Source organism: the organism of the source record quoted next, unplaced genomic scaffold, assembly GCF_019419815.1.
Source record: "Pyrus x bretschneideri cultivar Hongxiangsu unplaced genomic scaffold, Pyrus_bretschneideri_v1 Contig25, whole genome shotgun sequence".
NCBI lineage: Eukaryota > Viridiplantae > Streptophyta > Magnoliopsida > Rosales > Rosaceae > Pyrus > Pyrus x bretschneideri.
Window position 1 is genome coordinate 2,162,918 of NW_025999557.1, and position 14,356 is coordinate 2,177,273.

At 38.2% G+C, this 14,356-nt stretch overlaps 4 protein-coding genes across 9 annotated transcripts; 2 read left to right on the forward strand and 2 right to left on the reverse strand.

Annotated features, from left to right (window-relative positions):
* Positions 1-1,345: 1,345 nt before the first annotated feature.
* Positions 1,346-2,471, forward strand: LOC103933209 (epidermis-specific secreted glycoprotein EP1-like). Its single transcript, XM_048586733.1, has one exon. The coding sequence runs from the start codon at positions 1,707-1,709 to the stop codon at positions 2,397-2,399; it is 693 nt and encodes a 230-aa protein (XP_048442690.1). The 5' UTR covers positions 1,346-1,706; the 3' UTR covers positions 2,400-2,471.
* A 2,384-nt stretch (positions 2,472-4,855) lies between these two features.
* On the reverse strand, positions 4,856-6,350 carry LOC103932156 (epidermis-specific secreted glycoprotein EP1-like). The gene has a single exon (XM_009341705.3). The coding sequence runs from the start codon at positions 6,333-6,335 to the stop codon at positions 5,013-5,015; it is 1,323 nt and encodes a 440-aa protein (XP_009339980.1). The 5' UTR covers positions 6,336-6,350; the 3' UTR covers positions 4,856-5,012.
* Positions 6,351-7,622: 1,272 nt separating this feature from the next.
* On the forward strand, positions 7,623-9,156 carry LOC103932145 (EP1-like glycoprotein 2). Its single transcript, XM_009341696.3, has one exon. The coding sequence runs from the start codon at positions 7,638-7,640 to the stop codon at positions 9,003-9,005; it is 1,368 nt and encodes a 455-aa protein (XP_009339971.1). The 5' UTR covers positions 7,623-7,637; the 3' UTR covers positions 9,006-9,156.
* Positions 9,157-9,496: 340 nt separating this feature from the next.
* LOC103932136 (protein Abitram-like) lies at positions 9,497-12,452 on the reverse strand. 6 transcript variants are annotated; one of them, XM_048586735.1, is made up of 7 exons: positions 12,418-12,452; positions 11,395-11,604; positions 11,244-11,292; positions 11,021-11,147; positions 10,791-10,861; positions 10,529-10,582; positions 9,497-9,888 (listed from the first exon to the last, which is right to left on the reverse strand). In XM_048586735.1, the coding sequence occupies exons 2-7, from the start codon at positions 11,555-11,557 to the stop codon at positions 9,813-9,815; spliced, it is 540 nt and encodes a 179-aa protein (XP_048442692.1). In that variant the 5' UTR covers positions 11,558-11,604; positions 12,418-12,452; the 3' UTR covers positions 9,497-9,812. The 6 variants fall into 6 exon arrangements, 4 of the variants coding, with proteins under 4 accessions (XP_048442692.1, XP_018499456.2, XP_048442691.1 ...); XM_018643940.2 differs by lacking the exon at positions 12,418-12,452 and adding an exon at positions 11,842-12,411; XR_007259361.1 differs by lacking the exons at positions 10,529-10,582; positions 12,418-12,452 and adding an exon at positions 10,615-10,698 and having other exon boundaries at positions 11,395-12,411.
* Positions 12,453-14,356: the final 1,904 nt, after the last annotated feature.

Sequence of the window (14,356 nt, forward strand, 5' to 3'; positions counted from 1 at the left end):
TTGTAAGATGATCTATGAGGTACAACTTGAAAAATAGACGGTTCGGATCGATAAAGTTTGATGTTGTAAGGATTCAAAAAATCAATGCCCATTTTTATAAAAAAAAAAAAAGGGATCTCTTCCTTTAAATGCTTCCTATATATAAAAGCCTCCCACGAGGAGAAATTGAAATTGGCATTTGGTTAGTCGTATATGTTACTTGCTAACTAATGAGGATTTGAATTTACAAATGAAATTAACTTAGGTGCTCAATAATTGAGAAGGAATTCCTACTCCGTATGTATCATTTTTGTAAAAAAATCAATTAAATATGAGATCGTTTGATCATTCACATATATAAAAACAGATGAACGAATTTGATAAAAGAATTACAAACCATCTATCTATTCCTGCAATTGATTGACTAAATAAACTTCATTTTAATTAATTTTTTTTTAGAGTTGATATTTATAGAATGATTTATAATATGAACGATTCCGATTATTAATATGAAATTCTGTAAATCGTTTGGCTAATAAATAAATTGAGGAATAACACGATGCAGGACCATCTCATCATTTCTTTGAACCCGGAATCTCATTCATATTACTTTTCGTTAAAATGAACAATTTTAGAAATTTTTCGTTAAAGTTCCATTCTATCTATGAAAGGTAGTTGGTATTTAAACTTTGTGTTTGCTGAGCCGAGTCATACGTGCATGCATCAGTAGGTTTGACCGTTTGAGCCCTTTAGTTGAAATCATGCCCCATGCTGAAATGGATTGATGACCGTGCTGGAGCCTGGCTTGTAGCTGGAGTACATTATCTAGTAGCCTCCCCGTTTGACAAGAAAGTTGGTACGTCGGCCATCACATTATGCGCCCTCTGAGTAATTGCATCCCCAAGTTGCTACATTTTTTGTTTGGTCAAACCAAGTTGCTACATATTTGACCAAATAACAGTTGTGTATAGTTTTTACTTTCACGAAAATTTTATTATGTTATAATGTATATTACGAACTAAATATGTGATTAATGATTCGTTTGTAAAAATTCAACAATTAAAAATCTAAATATAGTATACTCTGGCGCATAATAAAAAGCTTTAACATGAAAGTTTATCTACGTATAAGAATTGTACCCTACTGATACAGAAATGTAGGGTTTCATTCAATTTTGGCGTTTAAAGACTCTAAAGCAACTGTTGTCCAAAAAAGAAAAAAGACTCTAAAGCAACTAGATGAATTTTTGGACCATCCTTGTCAAGATCCAAATTCATATTCAGTTCAAATCTATGTAAAAGTTTAAACTCTCGTTCGATGACTGTGGTTAGCCCTCTTACACTACTATAAATTAATAGACCACCATGTCATTGCTCTACAACATAAACAATGCAGTTCCCAACAACATAAACAATGCAGTTCCCAACCTTCACCATGTCATTGCTCTCCTTCTTTCTTTTCTCACTATTTGCATTCATTGCTCAAGCTCAAGTTCCAGCAAATCAAATTTCAAGTACGTCAACGAAGGAGAATTTGGGCCTTTCATTACAGAATATGACGCAAGCTATTATATGCTTAATCCTTTTGCCACCCCTTCCAACTTGCTTTCTACAACACCACCCCAAATGCCTTCATTTTTGCTCTGCGCACACTACTAGAAATTATAATTTTGCCTTAAAAATGAGCCGACGAAATATAAAGATTCGTCGAGAAAGATCTTGCGAGACATGCTTTTAGCGACAAAATTTTTCATTGAAAAAGGCTCTTTGCCGACGAATTTTGACTTTTACCGACAAACTAATTTTGTTGGCAAAGTGGAAATTTCTAGTAGTGGCATGGGTTTGAGGCGGTCGGAGTCGCTCTTTCGGTGGGTTTGGGAAGCCAACAGGGGAAATCTAGTCGGCGAAAATGCCACCCTAACATTTGGGACAAATGTGGCTTGGCAAACCAACACCACCAACAAAGGTGTGGTTCGCTTCAAGTTGCTTCCAAATGGCAACATGGTCCTTCACAACTTAAAGTTAAAGGGCAAGTTTATTTGGCAAAGCTTTGACTACCCAGCATACACTTTGCTCGTGGGTCAATCTCTGCGAGCCGGGGTAGTAAGCAAGCTCGTGAGTCGTGCATCCGAGAAAGAAAACAAAGATGGACCTTACAGCTTGGTGATGGAGCCCAAAGGGTTGGCTTTGTACTACAAAAGCAGCAACTCTCCAAAACCGCAACTCTACTTCTCATTTTCTCAACGAATTACTATTCAAGACTCACTGGTCCTCGTGAGTCTAAACGGTGCCCTGGAAACTGATGAGGGTCATGCTTACGACCTAACCCTAGATTATCGAGTTATCGAGTGGCCAACTCTTCCTCAAGTGGAAACATTTATCTCGGTAGGCCTAAATACAACAGCACATCAACGTTCCTAACCACTAAAAGTGGGTTATATGAAATTTTAAGTGGGTTATATGAAATTTTATGTGCGTTATATGAAATTAAAAGTGGGTTATATGAAATTTTATGTGCGTTACATCAAGGCACCTAACCACTAAAAGTGGGTTATATGAAATTTTAAGTACCACCTAGTATGGGATAGATCAATTTATTATTGTATTTGCATTTGGTCCCTTTTAGTTATGGACTAGGATTCTCTTCCCTCCTCTTTCCATCCCCTTCCATTCCCTCCTCTCACATTCTCTATTTTGTTTTTCTCTTTCTATAAAAAATTAATATAAGATGTTGATGTGGCTTAACCGTGACCGTTCAAATAGGAGGGGAGGGAAGGGAAGGAAAAAAAAAAAGGGGAGAGAATCCTTTTTCCTAATAAAATTATCCTACTGTCATTCTTCAAAATTGGCTGCCATATAGCATCACAACACATCTTACACCTTGGCCCTGCATAATCACAACCATCTAGCACTAGCACCTGCACAATCACAACCATCCTGCACCTGCAGCATACTTGAGAGCAAAGAACTTGTAACAAAATACCCAACAGGGAAGATTAATACCTATATCACATATGACACAGCTTCCTAGCCAACAAACACATTGCCAATATACTAAGAAAAGTACTGTCTACAATTAATAATATCTCTGATGTGTATAATTTGAAGATCATTTCAAGTTACTAGTCATCAATTACCCAGATGAATCTTCAGTTATTCCACCAAAACCTTATAAATCCTTTCATGCAGCTGTAGCTCATATTGACAATCCTAAATGTGAACCATCCACTCTATTTAAAATTCAAAATGTATATGGCTTAGCTATTTGTGAGAGAAAGAGAGAGAAAAGAGGACGGTTATCCACAAATAATTGGGTTTGTCAAACATTGTATCTAGATTTAAGGGGAAAATTCTTTCGATGAAAAAATTAAGCGGGGGAATCGAAAAGACAAAAAACTAAAGGGGCGGGAAGGAATTAATAATTTGCGCCCCTCTCTTGACGTCGAACCGGCACGTTTTCGCCGACCTTTAGTTTATTCGTCGGCTTGAATGTTGTCTGCCAACAAAATTTTGGTCAGCGTAGGTCTAGAAGTTTGGAGCCTTCAAATTAAAATTTAGGAAAATTAATAAAAAGTTAAAAAAAAAAATTAGTTTTAATGAAAAATGACAAATAAAGGTGTAATGAATAGTACTAGGAAAAGTTAAAAATATTATTTTTTGTTAAAAGTGAGCAGTACCAGAAATATTTCGTTAAAACTTCCTTAAAATCTTCGTCGGGGAAAAACTTTTGTGCTAACAAAAATTTATTTTGTCAGTTTTATATTTGTCGGTAAAATAATATTTTCTAGTAATGGGCCCAAATACATTTTAAAGCACAAAACAAAAAATGAACCCTCAAGACAATTTTTAAAAAAGCGAACCCAAGAGGAGCCCAAAACAGAAAAACAATAAAAACCCTAAAAGAACCAGCTTCATCTGCCGCCATTGAAGTACCGCAGACCACAAACCATCATTCCATGCTGGAGATCTCACCAAACACAGCCCCGTAATCGGAAAAGAAAAAGAGTGAGAAAATGACTATGGAGGGTAGTGACATGGTTAGTTGAGGGGACGACATTTTTGGGTGGTTTATGCTCTAAAGCCTTGGAATCAAACATTTATATATATTTGACTATGAGTCTATGAGGGCTATTGTAGTTATGGGCAAATTTATGATTTGGATTAAATTTTGATGATCAAAATTATGTTTAAGATATCTGCGATGCAAATGGTATGCTCACAACATGCGATTAAACATTTATATATACTTGTGCCACTATATGTACACAACATGCACATGATATGCTCACAGATCTGAGCTCAACCATAAAACCCAGAACTGACAACTCTCTCTTCCAATCAGAAAAATGACGTCATCACCTGTAAGTATACAATTTATATGTGGCTATTTTCGTTATTTTGATTTTGTGCATGGTGTGCATGACTTGTGCATGAGTGATTTGTTCTATTTTGGTCCCAAAATTAAGAAAATGGGTCATGTTTATCTATTTCCCTTCGTTTTTAGACATTGTTTCTAGAGAAAGCAAATTTTCAACTCCGTTTAAGATAGAAGAAGATCCTAAAATGGTGTATTGTCATGACTTTCATGAAAAAATAAAAATAAAAAGAGAGTAGGATTATCTCCTCGCCAAATTTACTCTCCTTCCCTCTCTTCCTTTTTCACTTTCCTATTTGTTTTTTTTTCTTTCTATAAAAAAGTCAACACAAATCATTAATATAGCTTAATCGTGACCATTCAAATAAGAGGAGAGAGATTCGGAGGAAAGAGAATCATACTCAACAAAACAGCCACTATATTCCAACCTGATAATTAAGATGAAAAGCATTTGTACCATCACCCTTGAAACAAATAAACAACCAACTTCCAAAATCCAAGATTATTTTCAAAATAAGTATTATTTCTGCTGACATGCATTACAAATGACATTTAAGTTGTCCATTTCACCAAATTATAATCAACATGGAAGAAAATACACAAAAAAATACCACTAGATTGCCATTTCACATTCTACTTTCTCTCTGTGGCTTTATCATCTAGTGTTTAGGTGCTTTGATGTAACCCACATGAGTGGAATTAGCAACTTTGGTTAGGGTTTTCAAATCATAAGCAATCCAACACTTTGATGTATCTTGGTTGTAGAAGTAGCCCAAACATTTACAATCCAATGTACACTTCTTAGCACAATCACTCTCCTTGATTGAGTCTCCCTTTGTGTACTTGCTCAAGAAATGATCAACCCCTTCAACTTTGTAGTAGTGGAAGCTCTTTGGATCACAAGAAGTTAGCTTCTCAGGCTCACAAGTCTCGCTCCAACCCAATAGTCCCTTAGAAGATGGGCAAGCAACACATTGGCTGTCCTCACAAATGCCGAACTTCCCGCATCGCTCCGGCAATTGGCACTCGCCTTCCCATTTTGAAGTTTTATCGAAAAGACTGAAGGTCACCTCCCATGCACCGTAACGCAGTATCCTATAGTAAGTGTGAAGCCTCAAATTTCCATTAATTTCCAGCCTAAGGAATGTTGATGTGCTATTGTATTTGGGTCTAGCAAGAAGGACATTTCCACCGGTGGTGGAGTTTCCCTCAACGTAGTCCAAGCTCAAGTCGTAAGCAAAGCCCTCTTGAGTGTCCGGCGAAGCTTTCAGTGTCACATGGTTCAGTGAGCCCTTTTGAACATTGATCCATTTGGAGGATGTGAAGTAGAGTAATGGTCTTGGTGAGCTCTTGCTCTTATAGTACAAAGACAAACCTTTCGGCTCCATCACCAAGCTATAAGACCCGTCTTTGTTTTCTACCTCCGAGGCCCGACTCACAAGCTTGCTTACTCCCCCGGCACGCAGAGATTGACCCACTAACAAAGTGTCTGATGGGTGGTGAAAACTTTGCCAAACAAAGTTACCCTTTGGGTCATAAAGTACAATATTGCCAGTTGAAAGCAACTTGAAGCCTACCACACCTTTGTTGGCGGTGTTGCTTTGCCAAGCCACTTGGCCATCGGCATCGGCCAAGACCAGGTTGCCATCAGTCCCAAATGCGAAGGTGGCATTTTGGCCGACCGGTTTTCCCCGATTGGCCTCCCAAACCCAATAAAACCCCGACTCCGACCTCCTCAAACCCATGCGTAGGGCAAGAGTGAAGGCATCTGGGGTGGTGTTGTAGAAAGCGAATTGGAAGGGGGAGGCAAAGAGATCAAGCATGCGATAGCTTGCATCATATTCTACAATATTAGGCCAATATTCGCCTTCGTTTACAAACTTGAAAGTTTCATTTGCTGGAACTTGGGCTTGAGCAATGAAGGCAAAGAGTGAGATAATGACTATGGAGGGCAGTGACACGGTTAGTGAAGGGGAAGACATGTTTGGGTGGTTTATGCTGTAAAGTATTTGGGAGCAAGCAATTATTTATATTGAACTATGAGGGCTACTTTAGTCATTGACAATTTTGATTTCGATTTTAATCGTACAATGCTGTTTAACTATCTCCAATTCAAGAGATAAGCTTAATCGGACGTCAGCACAACTTGGTATGAGACCATGTTCTCCAGCTACCAGCATTCATTCATGGCTTGCTAGCTGGGCAGCACCAACTCTCCGCTGAGAAGATTACTGTGGTGGCTAAGTGTGGTCGGGTAATGACTCTGGACTTTTCAGAGGTCGAGAGTTGGCGTGGAAACTTCAACTTCAAATTCTGTGAACTCTTGGAAAGGCTTTTCTTTCAAATTTTAAACTGTTCGCTTGTATACCCCTTGTTTCTAGTGGATAAGATGGTCCTGTATCTTTAAGTTGTCTCCCCAGCTGTCCTTTATTGAATTGTCATCTATTAGGTATATACCCTAAACATTTAGAGCATCCAAGAAGGCATTGATTTGTTCAAGTTATTTTCGCACTCTTCTTTTCTCACATTCGATTGAACTAGCATTCATTCGTGGCTTGCTAGCTGTGCAGTGCACCAACTCTCTGCCCGGAAGATTAATGTGGTAGCTAGAAGAGTAAAGTGTGGTCGGGTCATTACCATAGACTTTTCAGAGGTCGAGAGTAGGCGTGGAAACTTCAACTGCAAATTTAGGGACTCTTGGAAAGACTTTTCTTTCAAATTGTTGAATGTTCGCTTGTATTCTCTTTCAGTTCACGTTGATAAGTCAAATGAAGAGATATAGAGAGAAGGTGTTAAAGCTACACCCGTTTCATGAAAGTCTCTCCGAAAGAAACAACCGTGGGAAAGGGCTAAGGCAATAGACAAAGATTGGAGTGTGCAACACCAAGATACATCTAGTTCGTTTGACTGAGCAAACAAAATATACAACTTATTACTAGTGGATAAGATGGTCCTTCAATTACCTTCTCTCCCTAAAGGTGTGTACCCTACACATTTAGAGCATCCAGAAGCATCGTTTCGTACAAGTTATTTTCGCACTTCTCTTTTCTCACTCTCTTTCATCTAGCGTTTACATTGAATAAATCATGCGAGAATCAAGAGACGAAAACAAGGAGTGCAATGCAATAAGAGAAAACAGGAGTTTGAAAATCACTGCCCACTTTAAATGATGTGGCAACGTTTTATTTAACGATTAAATTTGGTGATCCCAGCCTTATTGAGATATTCACACTAGAATTGCCTATATATAATCCTCCACAAGAACGAGTAGCAAATATCACTAAATGGCAACTAAAACTTTACATTCAGCTGTTCTCCTACTCTTCTTCCTCATTGCCTTCCAGTTTGCCATTCCCATTCAAGCCCAAGTCCCTGCAAACCAAACCTTCAAATTCATCAACCAAGGCAAATTAGGAGACGGAAACATTGAATATCATGCTACCTACCGCGTGATCCAAACAAATTCCCATACTTTCTATACAAATCCTTTCGGGTTATGCTTCTACAACACCACCCCAGATTCTTACATATTCGCCATCAGAGCCGGTGTTCCCAATGATGAAGTACGGTGGGTCTGGGATGCAAACCGGAATCACCCGGTTCACGAGAAAGCCACTCTCTCTTTTGGCAAAGAAGGAAACTTAGTCCTCGGAGAAGCAGATGGGACTGTTGTTTGGCAAACAAACACAGCCAACAAAGGTGTTACGGGCATCAAGTTACTTGAAAACGGTAACTTGGTCCTCCATGACAAGAATGGAAGATTCATATGGCAGAGCTTTGATTACCCTACCGATACTCTTCTAGTGGGGCAATCAATCAGAACAAATGGTCGTAACAAGCTTGTTAGTCGCAAATCTGATACTGATAGCTCTGATGGGTCATACAGTATGGTTCTTGACAAGACCGGTTTCGCTATGTACTTGAACAACGCTGGCCAGCGTCTTATATATGGCGGGTGGACAGGAACTGACTATGGAAGCACTGTAACCTTTGATTGTCAGACTACGAATGGTTTCGAAGATGCCATTGCTTACGAGCTTGTGTTCAATGTAAACCAGGACATTAGTGCTCCACCACCACCACCACAAAGCAAGAGGCGCCTCCTACAAGTTCGTCCCATTGGCAGCGCAACACAGATCAACCTTAACAAGCTCAACTACAATGCTACGTACTCATTTCTAAGACTCGGGTCCGATGGCAATCTCAAGGCCTATACTTATTATGACAAAGTGAACAGCATGAACTGGGAAGAGAGCTTCGCATTCTTTTCGAGCTATTTCATTAGAGAATGTGCATTGCCATCTAAATGTGGTTCATATGGGTACTGTAGTAGGGGTATGTGTGTGGGGTGCCCCAGCCCGAAAGGGCTTCTGGGTTGGAGCAAGGGCTGTGCAGCCCCAAAGTTGGGACAGTGTAAGAGTGGGGCAAAAGCGAACTACTACAAGGTTGCGGATGTTGAGCACTTTCTGAGTCCTTATTTGGATGGTGGAGATGGTCCAATGAAGGTCGGAGAGTGCAGGGCCAAGTGTGACAAGGACTGTAAGTGCTTAGGGTTCTTTTACAGGGAAGATTCCTCTAAGTGTTTGTTGGCACCAGTGCTTGGGACTCTTATAAAGGACGTGAATACTTCGGCCGGTTACATCAAATATTAAAAGTAGAAATTTGATAATTTTATTGTGCGGTTTCTTCTGTTATTGTTCTTAGTATGTTGTTTAAGTAACGGCAAGGGCAGTGAAATCTCAATCTGTCATTAGCATTTCATTTTAAGCCTTAATAAAGAAAAACAAATGTGTGCTTTTAGAATTTCATATGAATTTTTATTTTTGTTTAATAATTGATATGAAATTAATGTTTCGCTGTCATCGTAATTGTTCTCCTTTTGAGTTTTAGTATTCTCCATTTCGTATGCAGAAAATTGACAAGAGATCTGTTGAAAAGTCAATAACCATTACCTAAAAAAGGCAGAACAAATTAAAAAATGGATTGGTGTGTTGCAGTACAACTAGAACAATTCTTTCATAAATGGAGCATAAACTACACCAGCCCTTAATTTAGCAGATTAGTCGCAATGAATCAACTAATTACCTGACTACGAGCGTCAAATATACAGTTCAATCAGAAGAATGTAATGCTACAAACAATGTAAAGAATGTACTGCATTTTCTTTATTAAAACCATCATATTTTCTGAAATGATACAAATTTGATGGTATACATGATACAGAAGCAGGGGAGAACATGTACCACTTGTATGCGTTGTAACTGCCAAAAGCAATAAGACATCAAGCTGTGTCACTTGCAAGCAAGGAATAAGTGATGGGTAATCTCGTGTGCACCATGATGAGACGGCAGATTTCAATGTTTTCTCTTTTTCATCCAGGATCAGTGATGAAAGTGCGCAATTTGCAAACTTCAGAACGAGTCAAGAAACTTCCCTCAACTTTTTGTAATCTTCATGGCTTAACAGCGAATCCTTGACTTTGAGCCAATCTGCTGGCTTTGGCATGATAATGGCAATATATCCTTCTCTATCTGCCTGGAATGGGAGGAATAAGAATGAAGAATGAGCAACCAGGCTACAAATCGCAGCAGTAGTATAAAGGACTGTAAAAAATGACGCTGTGTGTAAAAAAGAAAATGCAAAACAATAAATACAATGGTGTGATGCCCTGAGGGTATCTTTAGATGTAAAAATCAAGCATGTATAAGGGAAGAAGCTTGCACTATCTTTTCAATTCCACAAGTTCAAGTTACCTAGGAATTCTAAGCCTACATACATCACCACTACCATCAATGCAGTTCTTAATCAATCATAGGGTTCAGAAACAATCCCAATACAACTGATCATCTCAAAACCTTCAGATACCTTCCGTATGAACTCTTAGATAACTGACCAAACGATGCATTCTACCAGTAGAAGTAGCATGCGCTGACCCAGATCAAACAAAAGCAACCCAAGGTATGTTCAAACGCAAAATATCTTCATGGTATTTCACTTTCAAAGGGATCCTAACCCCCCACCTGTCTCTCTCTCTCCTCTCAGCGTTATTTACCTGACCAAGCACATTAGCTAGCTTCTAGACACTAAGCGACCTTTTTCCGGATACAAATATATGGAAATATACATGTCACAGTTAAAGACGCCAAATAGAAAAAGATATATGCTTAACCCCTACCTAAGTTGATTCCATTTGACAATAGTGACTCCAGACACAGTAAAAAATCTGCAACTGCCAAGGAAAGGGTATTAACTGATTCTTACTGCTGAATTAAGCAAATCTGGCTGCTTGGTTAATCTACCATTCACTTCCAATAGTGAACCTTTTACGCAACACCGGTCAAAAGACTACAAATTCAAACCTCATACATCAAAGGAGTTGAATGGAAAATCATGAAAATTTAAAGACTAAGAAAATATAGACGAAAAAAGGTTTCTACCTCACAATATAAGTAGCATCATTGGTGCAAACTTTACACAAGGCTGAGTTGGATTCCAAGTGTTGTGCATTCTGCATAAAAACAATTTTCATTAGAAAACTACTATATAAGAAGTGACACTATGGCGTGCTAAATATGTGTGTGTGGTGTATTAAATATGTGTGCGCGTGTGTCTCTGTGTGTGTGTGTGTGTGTTTAATTTCCCTCTTTGGGATTAGAAGGAGAGATACCTTCTTGCGCTTTCCAGTAACCTTTATCCCACTCCGATCAGATTTCCCAACATTGAAATCAATGGCCGTGATACCCCCTTCTTCCTTCAGAGCCACAAGTGTTGGAGCCAAGCCAATCACACACAATCTTGCATATAAAGTTACGATTCAAAAAACAATCAACTTCACTGTTGAAAAGTTCACAAACACATATGAAACAGAAATAAAGGGTTTGGGTTTGTACCCATTGGCGTGGCGATAAATGTACTGGTCATGTCTTGGCTTCATAAAATCTGGAAGGACAAAAAAAACAGATAGTTTAGGATTAGACAAATAGTTGTGTTATTTTCATGTTAAAAAATCAAATGAAATCAAATGAACACATTAGGAAGAACCTGGAGCGAAATAAGAGACGAAGTTGGATTCAACAGAAGAGGGAGGGATGAGAGGCAGATCTTCAGCATTCGGTAAAATAAGCTTAAGCAGCTCAGGGTCTTCTATTTCATGTTCCTTTTGTTCTTGTGCATGGTTTGTTTCATCACCGATGTATTCGTTCATTTCAATCCAGCACGGCAAAGAAAAATGAGATTAAGAGATTCTGGCATCTGCCTAACTACTACTTCAGTTTGCATTATAACTATCAGATTACGATTAACAATAACAGAGCCCATACTAAAACTGCAATCGATTGTCTTAATAACAAGAAAACATGAAGAAAAAATTTTAGCCTTGTAACTCAACATTAATAACCCAGAACTCAAATCACATGCAACTAAAGTGAAAGGGGTATATAGGATTGCACAAATTTACTTACAAAAAATAAACACAAATTTTCATCTTACCTTTTGAAAAGTGAAAGATATGAAGCACTGAGTTAATGGAAGACTTGGCGCAAAATCAAACACAGTAGCGTTCTAGGATTATACAGCCGATCGACTTAGTGAGATAAGGCTTTGTTGTTGTTGTTTGTTGTTGTTCTAAAAATGAATGATGTCTCAAAGTATCATTATCTAGTGATAGGGTAGATTTTATTTTCCTTTTTACTGATGATTTCTTCTTCAACTGCACTGATACTTTTAAAATGCCAATGCGGTTACATATGCACAACTATATTAGCTGCTGAATTGAGGCGAAAGTTAGGAAGCATTGCGGAAAAGTTTGGGTTTTTCACTAAATAAAATCTCAGAAAATCCAAAACAATACTAAAAGAGATTAACTTTTCCATTAATTGGAATTTCTAACAAGCAGCAAAGTTATGTATGAAGTTATATATGAATCAATATATTATTCTTGCCCGGAGAGTTTATATTGGAAGAAAGCCTATACTTATATTTTATATTCTACGCTACCCAAAAAAAATATTAATACAAAAGCAGCCAATTAAATTCAGAATTTACAGAAAGGGGGGAGAAGATTACCCTCTTTTTTTTCCCCGAGAAATGGGGCGCAGCGCCGTTGTTTTGTACGACAGGAAGTACTGACTTGGTGTTTTGTACGACCACTTTCTTGGTGTTTTGTACGACGGGAAGTCAGTCGTACTGACTTGGTGTTTTGTACGACCACTTTCTTGGTGTTTTGTACGACGGGAAGTACTGACTTCTTTCAAGCTTTGGTTTGGGCTTCTTGATTAGGTCATTAGGTTTTAATCATGTCGGACTTGGGCTCCTTGATTTCATTAAGTTTGTAAATTTCTTTTTTTCTTTTAACAAATGATATTAGCTTTACTAATATGGTGGAGGTGTGGGCTAATAATAAGCTAGCAATAATATGGTTCAAATTTTTCTCTCGTGATAATCGAATATAAGACATTTCGCTTACAAATAAAGATGAATATCACTAAACTATAGTACTAAAACTTCTAAATTCTTTGTCTTTGAGTTTGAAAAAAAAATTATCGTGTACTCTGCGTATTTGAACCGTTCCTTGAGGTACCGTTTGGTACGTGGGACGGGACGGAACAGAGTGGGACAAGGCGTTCCGTCCTACGTTTGGTGTGCCTAAAACGGGTGGAACGAGCTGTTCCACGGGACGAGTTTTGGGTGAATTTTCGTTCCACCTCACTCCCCTAGAACGACTCGTTCCACATCCGTAGAACACAAAATTATAACCTCTCCGTCTCCTTCTTCTTCCTCCTTGTTTCCATTCGAGGGCATCTTTGCTCCCGCTCCGTTCCGTTCCGTCCCGTCCTGTCCCGTCCCGTCCCGTCCCATTCCGTTCTGTCCCGTCCCGTCTGCATACCAAACAATACCTGAAGTCCTTGAAAAAGCACTTCTTAAAAAGAGTACCCGACAAATGCTTCTTTAAAAAAAAAAAAAAAAATTCAAATTGTTTGTTTTTATAACTAATAAAAATATTTTAAACTTGTTTTGTCAAAAGTAATCTAAACATGTTTATTATTTGAAAAAATAATATAAAACAAGCCAATAGAGTTCAATGTTCATGTGTAATGGCATTACTAGAGTTCATACAACCTAGTGAAAGAGACATCAATTTAAGTGTTTGAGCCGAGCCTTGTCGAGTTACGTCCATTATGGATTAAAAACGACAAGGATTCGTTTTCTGAAAGTTGTTTAATGAGAATTTATAAAGAAATCATCAACGGACATAAGATAAGCATGTCAAGTGTAATCAAGATGTTATGCTCGCTAAAAAAAACACCACACAATTTTATGATTCGAAACTCATCATGAAATTTAATACAACTCATCAACCATCGGGAATGACTCATATATCTAACCAACAAGAAGTTTACGTACAGTTCATCTCATACTACTCATTGTTTTCTTTTGATCCAATACCTGATACAATACCAAATCAGTTAATCTAGTATTTTATCATCATTATAAACAAACTTATTATTTCACATAATGAAAGAAAGTATTATTGCTGTCCTGAGGACGTAGGCACACCTGCCGAACCTCGTAAATATTGTGTCTTATTTACTTTATATTCCACTGCACACATACCGTCGATTTTACAACACATTATCAGCACGAGAAGCTCTTGCCTAAGTGGAAAATGCTACACATTATCCAAACCCAAAACAATGGTTCAAGATGACATCATTCTTAGGTATGTCCATTTTTTCATCTATTTTTCATCTCTCCCACCGCGCCAAAAGCGCCCCACCGAATTTCAGTGAGAATTGAAATTTACAACAACCTGTAGTCATCACGAGATGAGAAAACTCGTACTAGACAACTGGTTTCCAGAGATCCAGAAGAATCTCATCAACGGATCTCGAGAACTCGCGGTAATTCTAGCTTTGAGTTTTATGCTGCTCGGCCCTGCCCCTATGACCGCCCTTTTTTTATGGCATTGCAATCCTTTGGTAGATGCCAACATCTTCGTCGTCCC

Excerpts from the sequence above, each read along its gene's own strand:
- LOC103932145 (XM_009341696.3), top strand. The coding sequence starts at position 7,638 with ATGGCAACTAAAACTTTACATTCAGCTGTTCTCCTACTCTTCTTCCTC.
- LOC103932156 (XM_009341705.3), bottom strand. The coding sequence starts at position 6,335 with ATGTCTTCCCCTTCACTAACCGTGTCACTGCCCTCCATAGTCATTATC.
- LOC103932136 (XM_048586735.1), bottom strand. The coding sequence starts at position 11,557 with ATGAACGAATACATCGGTGATGAAACAAACCATGCACAAGAACAAAAG. Across the intron at positions 10,862-11,020 it reads TTACTGGAAAGCGCAAGAAG|AATGCACAACACTTGGAATC; the intron begins GTATCTCTCCTT and ends GTTTTTATGCAG. Across the intron at positions 10,583-10,790 it reads GATGCTACTTATATTGTGAG|TTGCAGATTTTTTACTGTGT; the intron begins GTAGAAACCTTT and ends TTTCCTTGGCAG.
- LOC103933209 (XM_048586733.1), top strand. The coding sequence starts at position 1,707 with ATGCTTTTAGCGACAAAATTTTTCATTGAAAAAGGCTCTTTGCCGACG.